General features: G+C 41.3%; 1 protein-coding gene across 1 annotated transcript in view; it reads right to left on the reverse strand.

Annotated features, from left to right (window-relative positions):
- Positions 1–23,601, reverse strand: part of MTMR7 (myotubularin related protein 7) — a 91,921-nt gene that overhangs the window by 2,589 nt on the left and 65,731 nt on the right. Inside the window, exons 8-13 of the mRNA XM_012785006.3 lie at positions 9,628–9,737; positions 8,121–8,246; positions 5,907–5,956; positions 3,609–3,809; positions 2,213–2,353; positions 764–890 (exon numbers count right to left, since the gene is read on the reverse strand). Coding sequence (XP_012640460.2) covers positions 764–890; positions 2,213–2,353; positions 3,609–3,809; positions 5,907–5,956; positions 8,121–8,246; positions 9,628–9,737 — 755 coding nt within the window. The remainder of the gene's footprint in view (positions 1–763; positions 891–2,212; positions 2,354–3,608; positions 3,810–5,906; positions 5,957–8,120; positions 8,247–9,627; positions 9,738–23,601) is intronic.

Consider the following 23,601-nt stretch of genomic DNA (forward strand, 5'->3'; position numbering starts at 1 on the left):
ACTACTGATAGTTTCCCAGACTTCATTTTTCCTATACTACATAAAAAAAAAAAAGTCCTTAGTATGTTTAAAACATTGATCCTCAATTCACGTTTAAGACAAAAGCAATTTATTGCTGATTCCTGAACAAGTGAAAGATGTGATGATGTTATGAAGTTTTAAGAAGATAAATGAGCAAAGTGAAGCAAATCCAAGTGGGTTTGGTGCTCACCTAACCTAGTGTGGTATCACTGGAAACAAGATTATCCAATCGGGAAAAGCATTTAAGTATGTTGTAACCTCTCTGTTCAAGTAGGGACAAGTTACAGAAGCCAAAAAATAGACTTTATAGTAAATCTCACCTATTAGTTACCACTTATAGACTAATATCGTTGTAGTAAAAAAATCTGTACTCTTAAGAATTATATAAGTGCATGTATCTGCTTTTATTCTTGTACTATTTTACTTTTTTTTCACATTTTCCAGAAAGCATTAATTTTAGTGCTCTCAAATAACAGTAACAAAAACATTGACCTATATTAGGAGCTGCAAACTGGCAGCAAGCCACAGGCCAGATGCCTGAAAGGTATGCAATGCCTAGGTTTGGGCTGCAGTTACCTGGCTGCTCACCTGGATGGGTTGTGTGTTAGGTTTTCCACTGGCTAAAAATACAAAATTGTTATGTTGCCACATTTTACCTACCAAGTCTTGAGAGGCTTTCCCGGAGCACTGCTCTTCAAGAAATAAACACAGAAAACAGACCAACATGGCAAGAGTGTCTTACTTCTTCCAGGGCTTCCAGCTCCTCCTCCAGCTGCTGCGTTTCCTCCTTCACTGCCATAAGGTAATCTGTAACTGACTGTCGGGGCTGCAGCCCCTTTTCAAAACGGTTATACATTCCACTCCAAAACCTGGAAAGGAGGGCAGAGCTTTATACCACCATACCTCAATCTGAAAACTAACATCCTCAGGTCTGCTCAGGTCTCTTTAATTACAGACACGTAATATATTTTTCTAAAATAGACTGAAGTACCTGTTCTTTGTTTATGTGAAGAAAATGGCTCTTAGTTTTGAACTTCGAAAATCAGTGATTGCATATTTAGACTCTTCCAGCTGCAAAAGAAGTCTTTTAAACTTGTAGTTTTTAGCTTTTGTTTTATCATAACCACCAAAAATTAACATTTGCATTTATAATAAATCCTATACAATAAAGCATTCTGGAATGCAAATGAGAATAATTATAATTATAATAACTATATAATAACTATTATATATAGTAACTATATGATAACTATTATAATAACTTAAGTTATTAATAACTATAATTATCATATAGTTACCCTTAGACCCACTCTTTTATTTATTTAGAAAAGTATTAATATTTTGAGGGCAGAGACATTCCTATTTTATCCATAATGCCTAGAACAGTGCTTGATCCACAATAAAATATTTGTTGACTGGCTATTAGTTGCAGTACAACTGATTATGTCTCAACAGCTCTTCAAACCGATGTTTTACACAAACCATAGAGGCATTTTTTAGTATGATAGGATTGATATTGTGCTATAAAGTTCTGTGGAAATAATTAGTTTGAAACAAGAACAAAAACATCTTGAGAGGGGGAGAAATGCCATTAAGTGTGCGTCAGGAATGAGTAGGGAGAAGGAATTTAGTTTCTCAGTTTATTCTGTGTGAGTCTGTCTTTTTGTTGACCTCTGAGTTATTTTTCTTATTATACAAGTGTAGGAGGAAGTCAGAGGATAAAATATAGTAATATCTAGTTCATACCTAGCAGAATCTGTAGCTTGCTACACTGCTCTCCCCATCTCAATATATACAATATTAAAATAATTTATTCTCATAAGGGAAATATTTCCATCAGGACTCAAAAAGGCAAGGCTATGTCTTGCTTGCTATTGAAACTTGTGATTCCACATTTGACTTATAAGGCATTTGGTTTTTTCTTTTGTTTTTCAAAAAACAAATTGGAACGTGCATTTTGAAAATATTATTATAAAACATCAACTTCTGAAGAGAATTCCACATTTAGGGGGAATGAAGAGGGAGAGGAAACACTAGCAAAAATACCACATTAAATACTTCCTCTGGTGTGAAAGTCTCTGTATCTAAAAAAGCTTCAAAGATCAGTGTTTCCTACACTTTTGCGTCTGAATGTTAAACAGTACCAGAATCCAAGTTCATACCACAGAAAGTCCCTAGAGGTTTAACATACTTGTACATGAAGTTGCAGGGTGTTGTGGGAAGGTGAAGGCTTCCCTGGGTCTGGCTGTGATCAGCTCTAAACAGAGGGTTCAAGTAGTCAGCCCGATTCTTCCATAGGTGAGCCCATAATGAGTATGTTCTTTCTTGAATTCTGTTTTACAAAGAAAATAAGTCTGAAAATGACCGATTTTGGTTCTTACAAATAGTGTATGTGTAATATTAAAGCTGGAAAGGAACTAATAAATCATCTGCATATGAAGTATCCTTGTTCTGCAGCAGAGAAATTTATGATCTTTGGGGCTTCATGGTATAGTGGAAGATCGCTGTAATAATCTCAACTTCTCGACTATCTGTACTGGCCTTGACAAGATGTATAGTTCCCCTGAGTGGGAAAAAAAAGTGTCCTGTAACTTTTGGGGGACAGGGAGTTCCCCAAATAGTCACTGGACATTTATAACTTGCCAGGCACTAAATGTTTCACATGTTTTCACTCATTCAGTCCTCCCTGAATTCCTGTGCGATATGTCCATTTTACAAATGAGGAAACAGGAACAGAGAGATTAAGTAGTTTCCCAAATCCCATAGCTAGTGAGTGGAAAAGCCAAGATTCAAACCCAAGCAGAGTCTATTAGAATTGGCTCATCAAGTGCAACAAACCACAAAACTACCTAGGAAAACAAGTGAGCCTCAAGGATGTACTCTGCTACTTCTAAATCATCTCCATTTATCAAGAACTGCACTTAAATTCCTTGGAGAAAACAAACTAGTATCCACTAGAAAAACTAATTTTCTGTCTGTTCAACTCAGACAGTATAAAACTACTGGAATCTATTTTACTTGAACTGATCATTCCCAAAATTAAGTCTAATGTTGTACACACTAGTTATAATCATTTTATTCTATGAAAATTTTAAAAATGTTCTCATTTGTACTTCCTAAATCCCTTTGTTTATTGTTAAGTTTTTGACTATAAGTTATTATAAAGTCCACATTTTATTCACTTTTACCCTTGGATAAGTCAATACATTTTAATATGAATAAACGGTAGCTTGAATTTCAGATTTGCTTTACCAGTTATATTTGCAATTCTTATTATGACAGTTATATCTACCAAAGATGTCTAATGTTTTCCTTTTAAATGCAAAAGCTTCTCCACAAAGTTTTTTTTTAATATTAGTGTGTGAAGTCTATCAGTCTGTATGTATCAGGCAGAAACTGGAGGAGAAATGAACCTGTACATATTTGTCAGTTGATATTTAAATCATCTATGAAATGATGTGAGTAAAAGAACTTCAATCTATCAGTAGATATGTGACTAAATGAAACAGTCTTCAAAATTATGGAAGGCCACCTGAAATTCTTAATCACCAAATCTTTAGATAAAAATTAAACACTAAAACACTTACTTGAGTTCTCGTCTCTCCTTTTGGCTATTACATAGGAAGTTTCCAAATTGGCAGGAATAAATGTGATGTTGAATGTGAATCAAAAACCTCTCATTGAACTCAAAGGCACAAGGAAATTGTTCCATTAACTGCCAGACGCACTCAATGAACTGGTCAATAACTGGAGAGATTTCTTTTGGATCACCATCTAGATTGCCATATCTATAAAACAAAGTATTACAGACTTTTTAAGGCAAATTGTTTTTTTATATATTAGCTGTATGTGTATGTGTATATATATAAATATATATATAGAGAGAGAGAAAGGCAAAAAAATCATAAAAGCAACCCTAGTTCCTAAATAAATCTTATCTTAAAAACTTGGAATGAAGAAGTTGAAAAATAACTTTTGAAATTCAAAATTTCCAGAGAAACTTCGTAGTGAAGCTCTGGACAGAAGGGACATATTCATACAAAACAAAGTGTTGGTGCTAGAGATAAAATTCAAGGCAATTTTCCAAGGAAAACGAGCATTCTTTAATTCAAACTTTAAAAGTACATCAGAGCTTTTGAAATACATCTACTTTAGCGACTAATGAGAGAAAGAGAAATGTGAAACAATTGGGTTTTTCACTTTTGCATTGTTTGTTAGGAAGGGATAAGGAAGAAAGACAACTTGAAAAAATAGTGGTTTCCCAAGTTTCTAGGGATATTCCCATCACTCAAGCAGAGTTAAAATTTGTCACATAATTTTATTTCCATGTGACCACAGATTCCACATATACCTTTGATCTCCCATATCTTTCTTTTTCAAGAATATATCAGGATCTTCTTCCTCACATTTGTCTTGATTTTTAAATGGGAAGCCTCACCCTATTTTGCGATTTTTGGAAAGACTCCAAAAGGGTGCTTTGGTGCCGGCAAAGACAAAATAACAACACAGAACCTCATCTTAGTAATGGAGAGTCAACTTGAGGAATAAAAAAGAGCAGTGATCAGTTTAAGAGTTTCTTAAGAGTAGGAACGTTAGAAAGTGTCTGGAAACTTCTCAGAAATGTTAGTTCCACTCACCTTTGATAGCTTTAAAAAGGGTTGCCTGACACATATTTTCATCACCAGACAAACAATTATCCAACTGACCTTCAGTCATTGCCATATTCTTTCTGTTGTCTCTTCTATCAAGGAGATCCTAACTGCCTAGCAGATAGTAGAACCCCAAAACTGAAAATAATGTGATTTTTATGAACAATTAAGACTTTGTTGTTTGGGGGCTTTAACTTTCTCATTTGTAAAATGGAAGTATTGTGTTTTCCTGGAAAAATTATAAAAATAGAATTCCAGAAAACTACAGAATCAATGATGAATTAATGCTAAATGCAGAAACTACAAAAATACATATGGGCAGCTGCATGAACTTAGATTTTAGGAAAACATATTGAAACTTTAAAAAATATATATCAAACTATCTAATGAAATTATTAGTAACATGCTGCCCAAATTTAAATTTTAGCACCAAAAGACTAGACTAAGTACAGTTACAGCATTGAAGATTCAGAGATTACAGAACACCAGAACATAGGACTGGCATTATTAATGAATTACTTTTAACAAAAGGAGGCTACTGGCTCCAAAAACAATAGCTTCTGGTTATTGAGGGTCTACCACGTGGGCCAGTCATGGAGCTAAACTAGAATTCTTGCTACAACCCTATGGAAGGAGGGCATCCCCATTCCACAGATGGGAGACCAAAGGTCAGAGAGTGACAGATGCCCAAGGCCAGACAGTAAATGCCACAGCCTGAATTTGGAGTTGGATGTGTCTGGCTCCAAAGCCTGAGCCACTGTCCTATATTACTTCTCCAGAGACATATGGGACAAACTACTTAACTCTGACGGGAATGCCTTAGGACCAGCCCAGTTTGATTTCCACTGTGAAAGATCAAAGAGAAACTGTCCCACAGGCTGTTTACAATTTGCAGCCTAAAGTGAACGTATGTACTTCTAAAATGGAATAATTTAGTAAATCAAAGGTATAGGTAGAAGGAAGAGAAGGCTGATCCTTTATAGGTCAATTAATGAACAAGCATTCTCTGTCTCAATTTAATAGTTAGTTCTACCCAACTATTACCAAGACTAATCAGCTAGAACTTCATTTATCTGTGATACAACTTATACAACAAAATTTGAACTTTCCAAATACGATACAACAAAGAAACCTTTCAAAAACAACACTATTTCCCCCAGACATTCGATTGAAAATTTCAGAAACAGTGCTGTTATTCTGAACATTCCAATCAACAGATGTTTAAATATTACTTACCTGTGATTAAACTTATGACCAAAGGAAATCCAATCCTTTTCAATTAACACCTACACAAGAAAGAATATAACTATCATGGAGAGAAGCAAACGAGGGAAAAAATAAGAGACCACTACCAATAACGTGGAATAATTCAGAGGTATTTGCAACTGAAGTCACTATCCGCAGGTAACCTGCAAATGAATGAACATGTGCTAACCACGTGTTGTAGACGTGCAAACGGGAAGGGCAGGGCTGAAGTTCATCCGTAGGAAAAATACATGGGAATGGATGTGTGAGAACATAACAGCACCCACTGAGTGCTTCCTGTGTGCCAGGCACTGTTCATCTTGGTTTCTGTGTGACCCCATGTGATTGTGGGACAGGCACTACCATTCTCATTTGAAGGGGGGACAGAAGCACAGGGAGGTTAAATATTCACCAACGATCACACTCCTCGGAAGCAGGGGACGCCACTTCATGGCCCAAACCCCATCTCTTAGCCAATGTGTGATGCTATGGTACAATGTAAAATACCAACCTTTTTACAAAAAACAATTAGTAATATCCAGTGATTGTTCCTACACATTAGAAGAATTCTAAAATGATGGGGTTTAGGAGTGTATTAGAAGTTTCAGCCCTGCTCTGGAATTGGGGTTAACATGAATTTATGGTCTGGAATAGTCTAGATTATTTTTTTAATGTTCAATCAAATGAAATGGAATAGTCCTATCAGTATCACCAATGCTCTAAAGTGGCTAGAGGTTTCCCCTAAAAACAAGATCGACTGGGTGAAGTCTGCTCTTGACGACTCAAAAGGCATTTTCTTTGGGTTCCAAGTGTAATGGTTTTAACAGGGCACAGTTAGAATGAGTCAGTGGCAGGGAAGGATGTGTACAGAAGTGCCCCCCCCTCCACTCTCCAAATGTCAATGAAGGAATCCCACCCTCCTGACCTCAGACCTGGAGGGGACTGAAGCAGGAGTGTCACTCTAAAGTCTCAAAGCTATCACAGGTATTTGGAAGTTCCTAGACACTTCCAAAAAAGAGGAAGAAATACCCAAGAGAGGAAGCCTGCCTTTTCCCTCTTGTTCCCAGGGTGTCAGCTGACATTAAAGGAGATCTAGCAGTAAAGGTATTCCCTTAGGGCTCTTTTGTCAGCATCTACCATCCCTAGCATGGATTCAGGATTCTCTGAAGCACTTTCTATCAAAACATGATGAAGAGGTAATTCATTTTTAAAGAAATTATACCCAGCTTGGCCAAAATTCACCATCTCAGGCAACTATGCGAGTATTCTGTAGTTGGAAGCAATGTCAAGTTTTGTTTTTTTTTTTGTTTTTTTTTTTGAGACAGAGTCTCACTTTGTTATCCAGGCTAGAGTGAGTGCCGTGGCGTCAGCCTGGCTCACAGCAACCTCAAACTCCTGGGCTCAAGCAATCCTCCTGCCTCAGCCTCCCACGTAGCTGGGACTACAGGCATGTGCCACCATGCCCGGCTAATTTTTTATATATATATCAGTTGGCCAATTAATTTCTTTCTATTTATAGTAGAGACGGGGTCTCGCTCTTGCTCAGGCTGGTTTTGAACTCCTGACCTTGAGCAATCCGCCCGCCTCGGCCTCCCAAGAGCTAGGATTACAGGCGTGAGCCACAGCGCCCGGCCTCAATGTCAAGTTTTGACACACACCCAAAAGGTTCAAATTCTAGGAGAGGAGAGATATTATACTCCGAATTTCAGCAAAGAACCAAAAAACACTGGGAAATTTTCAGTCTTCTCACCCAGAGTTGCGAAGGACTACTTAAAAAATAAAACCTTGGAAGTGAAAAGAGTTTTTCTTCTCAAGGACTTTTTGTACACACAAGATAGAAATTTTTTTCGCCAAATATTTTTTCTGAAAAGTGTTTTGTTATATATTCGTGTTACCTCAAACTTAAAATGCTTATTATCAAATAATGCATAAAACTCAGGTTTACAAACTACTGGATATATTTTATATTTGCCCCAAAATTCACATTCAACAGCATCAACTTGAAATGGTTTCAGTATCTCAGAAATTCACCTCTTTATTCTAAGCCTATTTGACTTTTTCCCCTTTATTTAATCTTGCTGAGTTACTAAAAGAAAAATAAATGCTGACAAGGAAAAAAAAAAGTTGCCATTAGCTGTGAAAACAGAGGTCCGCCCCAGTCAAGGCGCTGCCACTGCGGATGACGTAGCCAGCGGCCACACTCACCATGAAGCCCCTCAGGGTCCGGTAGTGTGGATCCAGCAGGAGGCTGGCCACGGAGCACACCTGAGCCGTCCTGTCCCAGCCATCAGAACAGTGAACCAGCACGCTTGCCCCTTCCTCTGAGACTGCCTAAAAAACACAGGATCAGCAAAGATTCACAAAGAATGGCGATAAAAAGGAAAAACCTCATCAGAAGTAGGTTTGGTTATATGGTTACAGAATGAAATAGGCAAAACAAAACAAAAAGTCCGTTGATTGATTTACTGAGTGTGTCCCACCTAGTTAGGGCACAGCCAAGGAGTGGATGGCTTGGGGCTAGTAGCTGAAGCTCTCTTCCCGGCCCATCGGATCTAAGCCACCACTCAAGTCACCTCCGATAAGTATATGTGCTAAATAAATAAGAGTACACTTCCTGTGCAAATGTATTCTCATGATATATCCCAGCTCCCCCCTTCAACCCTCTTTCCTCCTCTGCAGATTTCCAGATTAAGCCTTACTGAAATTCTGCAGTTGCTACTGGCCCCAGCCATTTCCAAAAAAGGAAAAGGCACGAAGAAGTATGTATACATTATAAAACGACGAAGTTACAGATAAAAGTATTAAGTACCAAGTAATGGACCCAGGATGGGGGAAGGAGGAGAAAACAAAGGCCAAAATTATACCAGAAAAATCTCCATCAAGAAAAGAATTTCTATTTGCTACTGCAGATGCATGCACAATTTTTAGCGGAATATCTTGGCAGGAAGCATAAATTGGGAAACCTGGCAGAGATTTTACCATAGCATTTGTCACTACCTCAAGTTCTATTTTTATTTATTAACGTTCTGTCTCCCACACTGGAATGTAAGTTCTTGTGAGGGAAGAGATTTGACCTGGCTTATTCAGTATTGCGTCCACAGTACCTAGAACAGCACCTGGCACTAAATATTTGTTGAGTAAATGATTGCTTAATGGAGGGGAACATACCATGTCATCAGAAAAAATGTGGTTCTCTTTAGGTGTAAATCTGAGAGGAATTTATTTTTTAAAAAAACTGAACACCACAATAGATAATGGATTCATAAACAGCTTGTGTGTAAGTTGCAGCAAGATTTTTTCCTGTGGCAGAGTGGAATCTACCTACCAGCTATAGGAACAGGACTTTTGCATATGCCATGACGAAAAGGAAGGGTCATGTAGGCCTTGAGCCCTTGTCAATGAAGTAACTCACATTTGGTTGTACTCTCCTACAGAAAATCCTTTCCTCCATCCAGGATTAAGCGTAATGGATGAGAGAATACTCTGGAAATATTTGACCACTGTACTAAGATAGCATCAACAGAGCACTGTACGCTCACAAAGTCACATTTCTGGAGGGCAAACTATACAGAGGCCTGCAAAGCCAGGTACCCATTCAATGCAGCGCAGCTCAGTACAAGGAAATGAATGGGGAGGAAACAAGATGCCCAATTGGAAGTCAGAGTGGCTTGCTGGTCTGCCCCTGAATTTATTTCCCTCTGCAGTTGCGTACCTTTGCGATGAAGATTCCTGCGTCCATGATGGCCTTAATGTGCCTTAACCAGCCAGAGTTCTCCAGACCCCACAGGAAATCACTCATGGAGGGAGATTTAAGTTCACACACTGTAAGATAAATCATGTTATAAAAGCGAAATTAAGGCACACTCTCATTTTACATATGATAATATTTTACATTTAGTGTGTTAATGATTCCTTTTGTTATAGTAGATATTTTCTGGAAGAATTAAGTCAAAATAAATACTCAAGTTTTCTAAATTTGATTCTACTGAACCATTTCAAGTAAGGTTTTTCTAGCTTCTTTGGTCATGGGGGACTCTGCATCTGTCTTCAGGTATTGTATCTGTAAAATTTAAATCCTAATAGTAGTGAAAATCATTCAATGTTATCACAGTAAAAGTCTGGCAGAACACATCCATCTATTTGCTTTTCCAGTAAAGAGATTTAGAAGCATTGGAGTAAAGAGTGCTATGGAAGAAAAATTATAAAACAAATTCTAGCACTTATTCAGAACTCTCCATCACCCAACCACTTCAGATTAGGGCTGCTGTAAAAACACAAGATAGAACTGTCCTAAAAGTCTTAATGGAAATAATCAAACTCCTCTTGTCAATAACCCCCACCCCAAGGGAATAAAGTTTGTCAACTTAAAAATGAGATCTATACCTTTGACCCCATTCTAGAGCATCAGGTGAGGGGTTTTTTCCCTTTGATTGAAAATGAAGAAAACCTGGGATCCTAATGATATCTATGTTTATATAACTAAGGCAGGTGTGAAAATGCTTCTATAATATTATCAACCATAGCCAGGTGTTGTGGCACGTGCCTAAGTCCCAGCTACTCCGGACACTGAGGCAGGAGGATCCCTTGAGCCCAGGGGTTTGAGGTTACAGTGAGCTATGATGATGCCACTGCACTCTGTCTAAAAAAAAAAGGAAAGGAAATTGAACCTCACTCCCCCTCCCCCGCCTTTCACATTAAAAAAAAAATTATCAACCAGTAACTTTCATCTCAAGAGCCTTTTCTTTAACTAAAGTATGAAAAAGCTTTAGAGCTACTGTTCTGACTATGTATCACAATATTGCATGCCAAAGTTTATGGGTTTTATACCTATAAAGCCCTACTGGGGAGTCCTACCAATCAACCAATGAAAATTAAATAATGACCTATAGTTTTCTTTTTCAGTTTAAGTATATTTTATTGTACTCTGTGATGCAGTAAACACATGCAGGGAGTAGGGAGCTCTATTTCCTACTCCCAACTCCATCAGTAATTAGCTGTATAATCTGAGTACATGCTGTTCCACTCTTTAAGCCTCAATTTCTTCATTTTTAAAGGAAGGAAGGTGTACTACTAAATTAGAGCCTTCCAACTCTACCCACCTAGATTCAACTTTGTTAACTCTTTGAAAGCACTGTGCATATGGAGTACATAGCAACCATTTACAAAAATATTTATCAGATGACCTGCCCCCAAAATATGCCAGATAACAGAGGATTCATTCTGATTTTCTGCAACAAAAGAGCCATGCAAAAAAGCACAAGTAGTTAAACTCTGAGTCATAGATGACAGCAATGATAAAGGAAGTGATACTGAGATTCCCAGCAAGAGCCCCACTTAAGGAAATCATATTATGAATGTGTTTAGGCAACATTCCAAAATCTCCCATCCAAAAGCCTGCCCTGAGCTGGAGACACAGCTCCCGAAGGCCTAATAAGCAGCTGGAGAACTACAGTCCCTCTGGCATGGCTCTGGCTCAGAGCACTGTCCTTCTGTCTGAAGTCACAGTATTGCTCCAGGCCCAACATCACAGGCAGGAGGATATGATCAGTAGCTGGTAAAGCACATGAAAAACAGCAAAGGAGGAGACGGTGCTTAGCTGAAGCCCAGGGGAAAATACAGATTGATTCACAGAATCTACAGCTCCATTAGATCCGTGGCCCTGGGTACTCAGAAGTGGGCTGCCTGTTTCCAAGCTTATCGTTTTAGTCATTAAATGTTATGAAATATTTACACACATAATGATTCAAAAATCCCATAACACATCCAGACAATGAAACACTATCCAGCCATAAAAGGAAATGAGCTATCAAGCCATGAAAAGACAAGGAGGAAAGTTAAATGCATATTGCAAAGGGAAAGAAGCCAGTCTTTCACTGAAAAGGCTACGAACTGTGTAATTCCAACTCTATGACCTTCTGGAAAAGGGAAAACCACGGAGGCAGTAAAACGATCAGGGGTTGCCAAGGGTTCGGGGTGGGAGGGATGAACAGGCAGAACACAAGAATGTTTTGGGCAGTAAAACTACTGTGAGTGGATGGATACATGCCATTAAATATTTGTCAAAATCCATAGAATGTGCAACACCAAGAATGAATCCAAATGTAAATGTTGAACTATGGTGTTGGGGCAGCCTCAGTGACTGCAACAAAGCACCATTCTGCGGGGATAATGGGGGAGGCCATGCACACTGGGGCAGCGGGTATATGGGACAGGAACTCTACCTATTGCTCAGTTCTGCTGTGAACCCAAAACTGCTCTAAAAAAATAAAGTCTTTTTTAAAAAAATAATGTAACAGTCATCCAGATTAGCTTCAATTGCTTCAGATCACTAAAACAACCCCCGCCCCAAAACAAAAAACAAAAACAGAAGAAAATGTTACAAATAAATCCCTTGCCCGCCTTCCATGCCATCCTGCTTCTTCCCTTTGAAATTTAACATTCCCAAGCATGTTCTTGTCTTTTCACTACTTCCTTACTAGCTGTGTGAGCCTGGAAAAGTTACTTAGCCTCTCTGTGCCTGCGTTTCCATAGCATAAAATGGGGATAGTAATAGCCCCTGCATCAAAGGGTAGTTATACTTATTAGTCCTTATTACTATTATCCTCAAATAGTATCCATTTTTATAGGTATTAAGATTTGCATATAGCCTTCTGCAACTTGATTTTTTCATTCAACATGTTTTGAGATATCCATATTATGTAGATTAATTTCATTCATTTTAACAACTATAATATTCTATTCTATGACTGTAGCTCATATGATTTATCCATTCCCCTACTGTTGACAATTGTTTCTTCTTTTTCAGTATTTACAACAGTGCAGTAGAAAACATCTTTCCACAATCTCCTTGTGGAAACTCTCCCTGTACGTGTATTTCTATAAACGAAATGCGCTGGGCCACAGAGTTTCTGTACCTTCAGCTCTACCATGCACAGATGGCCCTCCATGTCCTCGGAGCCAACGAAATGTGGATCAGAAATATTTGGGGCCGGGCGCGGTGGCTCACACCTGTAATCATAGCACTCTGGGAGGCCGAGGCGGGCGATCGCTCAAGGTCAGGAGTTTGAAACCAGCCTGAACAAGAGCGAGACCCCTGTCTCTACTAAAAATAGAAAGAAATTAATTGGCCAACTAAAAATAGATAGAAAAAATTAGCCAGGCATGGTGGCACATGCCTGTAGTCCCAGCTACTCGGGAGGCTGAGGCAGAAGGATCACTTGAGCCCAGGAGTTTGAGGTTGCTGTGAGCTAGGCTGATGCCACGGCACTCTAGCCCGGGCAACAGAGTGAGATTCTGTCTCAAAAAAAAAAAAAATATTTGGAAAAAACAACAGTACAACAAATTTAAAAATAATACAAGCAGTCAAACAATATAACAAGCTATTTACACAGCATTTATATCATACTTGGTATTATAAGTAATCTAGAGATGATTTCAAGCATACAGGAGGGTGTGAATAGGTTGTGTGCAAATACTACATCATGTTATATAAGGGACTGTGGCATCCTCAGATGGGTGTCTGGGGTGGGGGTGGCCTGCAACCCATCCCCCCCTGGATAGTGAGGATGACTCTATTGCCAAATTTCTCTTGAAGGGGGCTTCACTGGTTTACATTCCCACCAGCCGAGTGGGAGAGTCCCTTCTCCCCTACCCTAGCTAACACTCGTCACTGCTGATGCTTTTAGTTGTGCCAGTTTTATTTCTCTAAGGACACTAATGTCAGTTTTTGATTTCTTTTACTCTCTGGACTGAAGCAGATTTTTTATTCTAGATTCTATTTGCTTGTTTGCTTACTTGCTCTGTGTGTGTGTGTGTGTGTGTGTGTGTGTGTGTGAGAGAGAGAGAGAGAGAGAGAGAGAGAGAGAGAGAGAGAGCGCGAGCGAGAGAGAGAGCGCGAGCGAGCGAGCTCTGTCGTTCATGCTGAGCTCCCCTCAATTTTCTGGTAATCTTTGACTCTCACGTGTGAGAGTGAGATAGGAAAAGGCTGACAGGAAGTGCTGTGTGCACAGACAGGCCTTTCCTAGGGTGGCCTTGGCCATTCTGACCCCCAGATGTCAGGGTGGGCAAGTCTTTGCTCTTGGAATGTCAAGGGACCCCAAGAAGGGATCTTCTAAACACCTCAGTGAATCAGTAACACTGGAAGCCAATGTCCTAAGAGCAGAAATGGGGCAAGGAGCCATGGGTCTCATTCTTCCATATTTAGACTTTTATTCAACTCCTCTGTTTTTAGTCTAGAATTCCCTGCCCCACTTTCCCAGCTTTGCCTGGTGCTCCTCATCCCTGAGTCCCTCCAGTGAGACTTTCCAGAAAGTTCATCTTCATCTTCTTTTCCTCCTGGCAGTGTGGAAAGGAGCTTTTCATGTGCACAAGGAAGGGAGGTGGCTGGGATCCAATGAGCCACTTCTTGTACAAACATCCAGCCACTCCTCTGGTTTCAGAGGCTCCTGATGCCCCTCATTCCAGAGCCTTCCTAAGGGTCTGCACGTCCATTTGGTTTACTTTAGCTCACACTTCCCCCATAAATTGCAGCTGTTTTCTAGTCTGTTGAATTAGTTATCACTCAGCCATCTCTTTTGCAGCTTTTATATTTTTGTTGCTGTCATCTCCTCTTCCACTCTCCTGTCCGTTTGTGTTTTTGCCTTTTTCCCCCACTTCATTATCATTTTAGTGGGGAGTCAGGAGGAAGTGGGTGAGCACATGCTATGTGTCACTGGAACAGAAATGAGTTAACTTTGGGCCTGCAAGAGTTGGAACTGAGATTCCCTATATGAAACTAAAATGGTTAAAAAAAAATCAGCCAGGCACAGTGGTTCATGTCTGTAATCCCAGCACTTTAGGAGGTGAGGCAGGAGGATCCCTTGAGCCATGAGTTCGAGACCAGCTTGGGCAACACAGCGACACCCCATCCCTAAAAAAAACTTTTTTTTAAATTAGGCATGGCGGTGTAAACCTACAGTCCTAGCTACCAGGGAGGATCACTTGAGCCCAAGAGTTCGAGGCTACAGTGAGCTATGATTGTGCCACAGCACTCCAGCCCAGGCGACAGAGTGAGACCTTGTCAAAAACAAAACAAAAACCTACTCATGGATGCAGTTTGACAATCAGGAAGCCAGTCTCTGCCTGGACTCTCCAAGAGCAGAATAAAAATTTCTCCTGAGATGCTGAACCCCTCGGTCTGGTCTCCTACATGTTTGGGATCCAAACTTACACTTTCCTTATACACAGAAGCCCCCAAACTGAGAAATTATCATAGCAGGGCTTGGAGTCTCGTGGACACAAACCAAAACCTGTTCGGGAGCAATACTTCCATAATTCTGAGGAATCCCACAGAAAAAGCTGCACTGAAGATAAGTTTACAACACACCACCAAACAGCAGTGGTCATGATAATGGCAGTGAACAGAGGGAAAAAAAGACACAGGATCAGCATGATACAATAAGCACAGTAATCCAGACAGGCTTTGACATACTTGAACTTGAGGATGGAAGTCTCCAGCAAAACCCCAATACAGATCGCATTCCTGGTGTGTTTGGGTTCACACTTCTGGTGGTTTGGGGAGAAACTGGTCTTGGCCACCTTGGTGGGGTTGTACCCTGTCATCTCATCACGACGGCCCTGTCTGGGCGGTTTCAGGTTAGGGTTGACCCCAGGTATTTGCACGATATTTGGAAGGTGGACGTGAAGTGGCAGCGTTCACACTCTGCAGGGCCCACCCCCTCTCCAATCTGTCCTCCTATTCAAACATGAACCAGTCTATGTACTTCTTGGTCCCTAGGACTGTGCTTATCAGCTTAAAGACTGTGCTTTCTGTCACTTAAAACTGTGCTGTCCCACTGTAGCCGTCACTATTCACGTGTGGCTATGCGAGAAAAAGCATGCAAAACACTCCATTAGTAGCTTTCTATACTGATTACATGTCGAAATGGTAAAATGTTGGATATATTGGGTTAAATAAAAAGTATTAAAATGAATCCACCTATTTCTTTTTCTTTTTAATGGAGCCTCCAGAAAATTTAAAATTACGAATGTAGTCTGCACTTGTGGCTTGCATAATATTTCTAGGGACAGTTGTGACTTAGATTGCTCAAGGAAGTTTAACCTGATCAGAAGCCTTCCAGTGTTTTTGCACATGTACCTCTAGAAAAAAAATGTAAAACCACGTACCCCTCACTCACCCTGGCATAATGGATCGTCGTAAGATTGCGGGTGTGGCAAAGGGTGTATTTTTCTTCTGTAAGGCAGCACAAGGGCAATTAGGCAGGGAAGGAGAGCTGGCTTAAAACCTGGCTGGAGGAGCCGTCTAAGGCTGGTCACATCACTACAGCAAGGAGGACATAAGAAAGTTGATGATCCAATTGATGAAGTTGATGATGAATTGATGATCCAGTTGATGAAGCCAATTCTCATCAATCAACGTAACCAGGGCGCCCCTCAGAAAGTTCTCCCATCAGCACAGGGGTGTGTGGCCCCAGTTTGCAGACAGACAGCTGAACTTGATGCAAAGAACAAATGCCAGCCCCTAGCGAACACTGAGCACGCCCTGCCTTTCTGGCCGGCAATACCGGGCAGGCCCTGCAAGCGGCAGGCTCGCCCCTGCCTGTGCACACGCTGACAGCCCAGCGGGAAGGGTGGCAAATTCCAGCACCCCCTGCAAGCTCTCGCCACTCTTTGGGTGCCTGCTGTTTGGTCTTTCTGTCCCACCCCGGGAACCTGAGCCGAAGTGTTCGACTTAATCCTAAAACACACACATTCCACCGCTTAAAGTCTCAGGACTCAACTGATTTCCTTTCAACCTTCTGCAGATCACTTTCTCCTGCAGTTTTTTTTTTTTTTTTTTTTAAACACATCAAATGCTCAGGTTGTTATTGTAGACCTCAGGGCTAATTAGTATTCTCACTTGTTTCAAAAAGTCCAGGCAGCCCAAGGAATATCTTGGCATCCAAACACTGCGGCTCAGCCCAAGAACAAAATGATCCTTTTCACATTCTCTTCCCACAGGGCATGGAAGTGACAGCGAGTTTAAAAATAAAGACACCAGGCTTTCCAGCTAACCTGGAGACTGTGCGGGCCAACAGCAAGGGAGGAGTGGACACGGCTCACAGAACAAGCCCCTAAACTGTCCTGCCAAAGGGAGTGTCCCCACGCTTCCTTTCTTCCCATACCAAGAAGGGCTACTTGTCGAACATTTCTGTTTTCAGAAATGTTAAAATTGCACAGGCTAAGTAAAATAACCCTGGCAGATTTTCAAGCAGAGATAACGACTGAGAGGGTGGTTTGGCCCCTGAGTGCCGAGTGGCCGTGTGAAAAGCAAAAAGCTCTGCAGATGATGAATGCTCAGGGACAGATACAGGGGACACTCGAGATAAACAATTATTGCCCAGATTTTTAAATATAAAACTGTTGGGTTTGTTTGGATAAACTCAGGATAAGGCAAAAATACTGATTTGTTCGCTCGTGTTGCCAAACCCGAACCAATATTTACAGACCATTTGGCTGGACAAAGTTCATTTCAGCTGATACCAGAGGCCTACGCCACAAATGACAGAGAACTGTACTTGCTGACCAGGGGCTTAATGGCCTGGCCCAGTGATACCTGTTTTATATAACAGGGCCACTATATCCCATGAACATATATAAGCCACAGTTAACAAAAAAAAAAAAAAAAGAAGAAGAAGAAGAAGAAAAGAGGTATAATTTTAGAACCTGAGGAAATATGGAATTTACTTAGAAAAAATTAAGCCCATCATGATCTTCCTATTTCCTACACAAATCTTATTTTTCCCTATACAGTTGCTGGGTGGAGTCCAAAAAGGAGCAAAGAAAGTGTCCATTTGAACCCTGTAAATGGACATGGCCCTCCCTTAACTACCAGCCTGAGTTCTGCTGATGTTTGATTTGTCCCTTTCCCATTGTGGAGTCAAGAAACCAAGACCCATGACACAGTGTTCAAAGAACTGGCAAAATGAGAACAGTTTCCGTTCACTGAACATCCCAGAAGGCGAAACCATTCAAAGAGGACTTAATCATGGCCTGTGACATGGAAATGTTGGGTTAAGCCTACACCAGCCCACCATGGTGACACGAAATAAACTTCTGAGCTCTGCAGAGAACTGTATTCAACTTATTCATGTCAGGGGTTTTATCCTTCCTTCCTTCCTTCCTTCCTTTCTTCTTTTCTCCTTCCCTCCTTCCCAGGCCCTCTTTACAAAGAACTTCCCCTTAACTGGAGAAATTCACTCTTTAGATGAAGTAATACTACCTTCCAAGGAGTAGCAACTCTACAGGACACCAAAAGGACTAAAGATTATTCATTAAAACATTTCCAATTCTGATCATGATGATACTTTCTAGAATCTCTACACAATTCATAATGCCCTGAAAGCCATTTTCACATAGCCCTGTTTTCTTTTCAAGAATCTGATGATAATACAAAATAGTAAGGTGCAATCAGGCCTACCTTCTGTATACCTGTGTTAGCTGTGCTCGACTTAGTAGCACAGAAAACAGTATCCATACACGTGTGCATGCATGTGTATCCAATAATAAACATGTATGTGTATATGTAAATGTACATATACAGACACGCTAGTATGTTCCAGAATACTAATTACCATTGGCCTAAAGAAAGCCAAGCAGTAGGTTCACAAGAGAATGCCCTACTAGTATTCAAGAATGGGAGTTTTGTGGCTAAAGACCAATTCACAGTATAAGGTGGGAACCTGGGCTATCTCAGGCTTCGCAGGAGGTACGTACGGTGGGATGTGTATATTAACTGCTAGAGTGTGTAAAACTACATGTGCCCATTTATGTTCCAGCCAACATATGTGAGTAATGGGGTTGGCATTTTCCTCTTAATGAACCCTCTCAACCTCCCATATCTACCGTAGAGAGAATCATCTCCAATGACAGAGGAGGGCTCAGATGCTGGTGGCACAGCAAGCACACTGGCATAGGACTCTAGGTCCCTGACTCCACTTTCTATTATTTTCACTACAAACAGAGACTAATTACAAGTCAATCTACAAGCTGACCCAGGATGAACAGGAACTGAATTGGAGGTAGAGGTTGAAGAAGGAACAATAAACTCTAAATAGGAAACTCACTGCGAATGGAAATAGTGAAAGCTGAGACTGGGAAGAGACAGGGGTGCTCCAGGCTAGAAAGTCCAGGGTGGATATAAAGTGACAGGCATGGCAGACAAGGCCAGGGATCACAGAAGACCGTGATGTTGGCAGCCAGTCACTGACGTGCTGAAACGCGGGCGGCAGAGGATGCGGGGTGTGGATCATTCCACACTCCTGTCGCCACCAGCCAAGGAAGCTTCCAGAACCAACAACACACTCATCAACTTGAGGGCGTATTGTCACTGGCAAACAAGTACTGGATCACCAAGTGCCAACAACAGCCTTATGGAAAAACAGCTCGTCTTGTCACTAAAATTAGCCATGGCTATCTTTAGTTTCAAGGGCTAAGGCTTTCTCCTACAGGCCCTCTTTTCATTAATGTCCTAGTTATCCAAAAACTTGCCACCGTGGCTAATAAAATATCAAACAATAATTCCGGGGGCGAAAATCTTTATTCTTTGAATTGTCTCAGTGAGCAGCAAAATCAGGAGAAAAACAGCCACTATTCCCTCATGAAATCACTTGGTTTTCTCTTGTCCTCTTCTTTGAGGATGACAAATCGTTGTCAGCTTTGACATCCAGTTAAAACATGCAGCAATCGCCTCTGCCAGAGTGCTAATGAGCAAGCAGGAACTTCTCTTCTCGCTGTGATTTTTCTCCTACGTGAAAATGGGTTACTTGTGTGTGTGAATAAAGGAAGCATTTGTCCGTCCCATGCCTAACACTTACAACACCCTCAACAACCATCTGATGAACACATGCATGTCTGAGATCACTGTAGCTCCTATTTATTAAGTACTTACTACGAGTAGGTTTCTGCTTAAAGCTCTCCATACATTATCTACCATGCAGGGTTGTATTTATTCTTGACTTTCAGATTGGGAAGGGGAGCTTATAAAGCGGCTTACTAGACCACCCATGGCTACTCAGCCAGGAAATATCTGGGCTGGTTTCTGTTTCGAAGCACACACACCCCCAAGAGGGCCGTGCCCTTCCCTGTGGCCGGTTGCTTAGAATGTGACTGTCTAGATTGGGTGACACCATCCTGCACAAAATTCTCACACAAGACCACAGAGAGGCAAAGCACATGCTCTTCATCCATCTCTCTCCTCCAGATGATCATGGGCGGATCACGAGTGAAGCCTCACAAGCTTGTTGGTCTAGTAGAACACTCGTGACAACGCTTCACAACTGCTATTTCTGTGTGAAGCTATCTACTTCCATTTTAATGGGAAAGTGGGCTTTCTATGTGGAAACCTATACCATGGTGCCAAATTTTGAGGAAAAATGGCCAGATTTTAAGGTCACTGTTGGTTGCTCCAATAGCTTAGTCATCTGAGGAAATTAATAATGGTAAAAGGTCAGACTATAGAGAACTGAAAAAGGATGAACCTTTATAGCCTTTCATTAGCTCATCGTAGCTGGTAGGACTTCATCGCATAGATTTGTAAGTCATGGGATAGGAAATACTCACTTGAAAATGAAAAACTTAAATTTGAAACATCCATAAAAGGCTGAAGTCTTCCCTTTCTTCAAGGCTGAACTAGCCACGACCCCATAAAGACATGAGGTAAGGAAGAACGCATCAAACAAAAAGGACGTTTGAACCCATAGCCATGACCTTTCCTCTCTGAGGAGAGAGAAGTGTTTCATAGAAACGTTGGAGCTGGGTATGTTAGGGACTGTCCCCCTGTGGACGTGGCACACCCAGGGCACCGCAGCAGGGAGACCAGAGCAGGGGATCAATCATATGACCCTAAAACCCACCAAGATGGTGCCTCCCATGACACAGTCTAAGTTCTCTACTTTCAACCATCCTTCCTACACCTATGGAAGACACTGACTAATCAGGCCGTATAGCCTTCACACAGAACACAGAAGATAGGACCTCCAGAGCCACCTAATTTTGCCACAAAACATTCTCCACAGTCAATGCCTACAATTTCAGGGGATGTAACAAAAAAAGTAGTTACGTTTTGGGGCCTGTTATTAATAAAAAGATCTTGATCTCTTTGGTTTTTTTTTGAGACAGAGTCTCACTCTGTTGCCTGGGCTAGATTGCTGTGGCATCAGCCTAGCTCACAGCAACCTCAAACCTCAACCTCCTGGGCTCAAGCGATCCTCCTGCCTCAGCTTCCCGAGAAGCTGGGACTACAGGCATGCGCCACCCATGGCCGGCTAATTTTTTCTATCTATTTTTAGTTGGCCAATTAATTTCTTTCTGTTTTTAGTAGAGACAAGGGTCTCGCTCTTGCTCCGGCTGGTTTCGAACTCCTGACCTTGAGCGATCTGCCCGCCTCGGCCTCCCAGAGTGCTGGGATTACAGGCGTGAGCCACCGCGCCCGGCCTCGATCTCTTAAACTGAGTCTGCTCCGCTCCCCTGCACACAGTACTTCACAGTGTCATCGCCCACACTGCTGCCCTAACACCGAGCCCTTGTGCCATGTGCTCTGGGCCCACTTCCATCCGGTCCCCCCCCTGTCAGGCTGAGGTGTGCCTCCATCTCTGTAAAACAACTTGCTGAGAAAACGCCCACAAGGCCTGACATGTTTGTTAAATCTTTGTTGATGGACTTGGCAGAGTGGACGCAGATCATATCACGAGGCAAGTGCTGACAGGCCTCTGAAAAGTGTGCTCTTACTCCATGTCTTCTTTTTTTTTGAGACAGCCTCGCTTTGTTGCCCAGGCTAGAGTGAGTGCCGTGGCGTCAGCCTAGCTCACAGCAACCTCAAACTCCTGGGCTCAAGCGATCCTCCTGCCTCAGCCTCCCTAGAGTAGCTGGGACTACAGGCATGTGCCACCATGCCCGGCTAATTTTTTCTATGTATATTAGTTGGCCAATTAATTTCTTTCTATTTATAGTAGAGACGGGGTCTCGCTCTTGCTCAGGCTGGTTTCGAACTCCTGACCTCGAGGAATCCACCCGCCTCGGCCTCCCAGAGTGCTAGAACTACAGGCGTGAGCCACCTCGCCCGGCCTCTCTATATCTTCTGAATGAAGAAAATAAGAAAACTTCCCTCCGAGAAAGCCTGCGACCCATCCAACGCTGGCCTGGCTGACTGCATTCGTCCACAGCCTGTCGTCTTGGCCATTTTATTCAGTACTGATTTTAAAATACATCATTGCCTTCCAAGAGAAAGCGTATGCACCTTACATTGGAAAGCACTTTATAGTTTGCAAGAAATCCTTTTAATAAGTCATGAGTTAAGCAGGAAGAATGTACTGCTTATGTTGTCTTACCAATACAGACAATGAGATCTGATCAAGTTTACTCGGGGACTAAAGCAAGAACTCAAACCTAGGTCTTCCCAGAGCATTTTCTACACCAACTCACCACCCATATGGGCAGCAGAGCCTAGTGGCTAAGAGTGTGGCATTTGCATTCACACTAATTAGGTCGATTTTAAATGTTGGTGGTTCTACTACTTCCTGTTGTGAGTTTGCACAAATTTCTTAGCCTCCGTGCCTGAATTTCCTCATCTGTAAAATGAGAGTAAGAGTAGCTACTCACATTATACACATTCTCACGTGTTAGTACATACATTCTTCGTATTTATTATTTCTAATAGATGCGAAATTTTCCTTCCTTCCTTCCTTCCTTCCCTCCCTCCCTCCCTCCCTCCCTCCCTCCCTCCCTCCTTCCTTCCTTCCTTCCTTCCTTCCTTCCTTCCTTCCTTCCTTCCTTCCTTCCTTCCTTCCCTCCCTCCCTCCCTCCCTCTTTTCTCTCTCTCTCTTTCTCTCTTTCTCTCTTTCTCTCTTTCTCTCTTTCTTTCTTTCTTTCTTTCTTTCTTTCTAGACAGAGTCTCACTCTGTTGCCCAGGGTACAGTACCGTGGCGTCACCCTAGCTCACAGCAACCTTAAACTCCTGGGCTCAAGCAATCATCCCACCTCGGCCTCCCTAGTAGCTGGGACTACAGGCATATACCACCACACCGGGCTAGTTTTCTCTAATTTTAGTAAGGACAGGGGTCTTGCTCTTGCTTAGGCTGGTCTCAAACTCCTGAGCTCAAGCATCCTCTCACCTCAGCCTCCCAAAGTGCTAAAATCATAGGCATGAGCCGCCACACCCAGACAGGATGCAAAATTTTCTATCAAGAAGGTGGCACAAAATTATTCAATCAGTCCCCTGCTGTTGAACATTTATGTGTCTTCTAATATTCTACTATTATAAATAAAAAACTATCAATATAGGCATATCTATATTTTTTAAACAATATTTTGTATTAATCCCTAAGATGAGGTAATCTGGTAAAAATTATGTATGTCTAAACAAAACATATTATGTCTCTCTAAACTAAATGATCCCAGAAACATTTAAAGTACTACTTTTACCATATTCTTTTCAGTACTGGATGCTATAATTTTTTAAAAGTAGGTGAAAAAAGTACTTTGAGGTTTTAACTTAACATCTCTTTAATTACCAAAGTTTAAACACTTTTCTATGTTTGTTTGTTTCAACTTACTGCTTCCTCTTTGAAAAATTATCTTAGATTAAGTTGTCTAACCTCTCTGAGACTCTGTTTCTTCATCTATAAAGTGAAGATAGTATCATGCACTGCAC

Source organism: Microcebus murinus, chromosome 24 (genome assembly GCF_040939455.1).
Source record: "Microcebus murinus isolate Inina chromosome 24, M.murinus_Inina_mat1.0, whole genome shotgun sequence".
NCBI lineage: Eukaryota > Metazoa > Chordata > Mammalia > Primates > Cheirogaleidae > Microcebus > Microcebus murinus.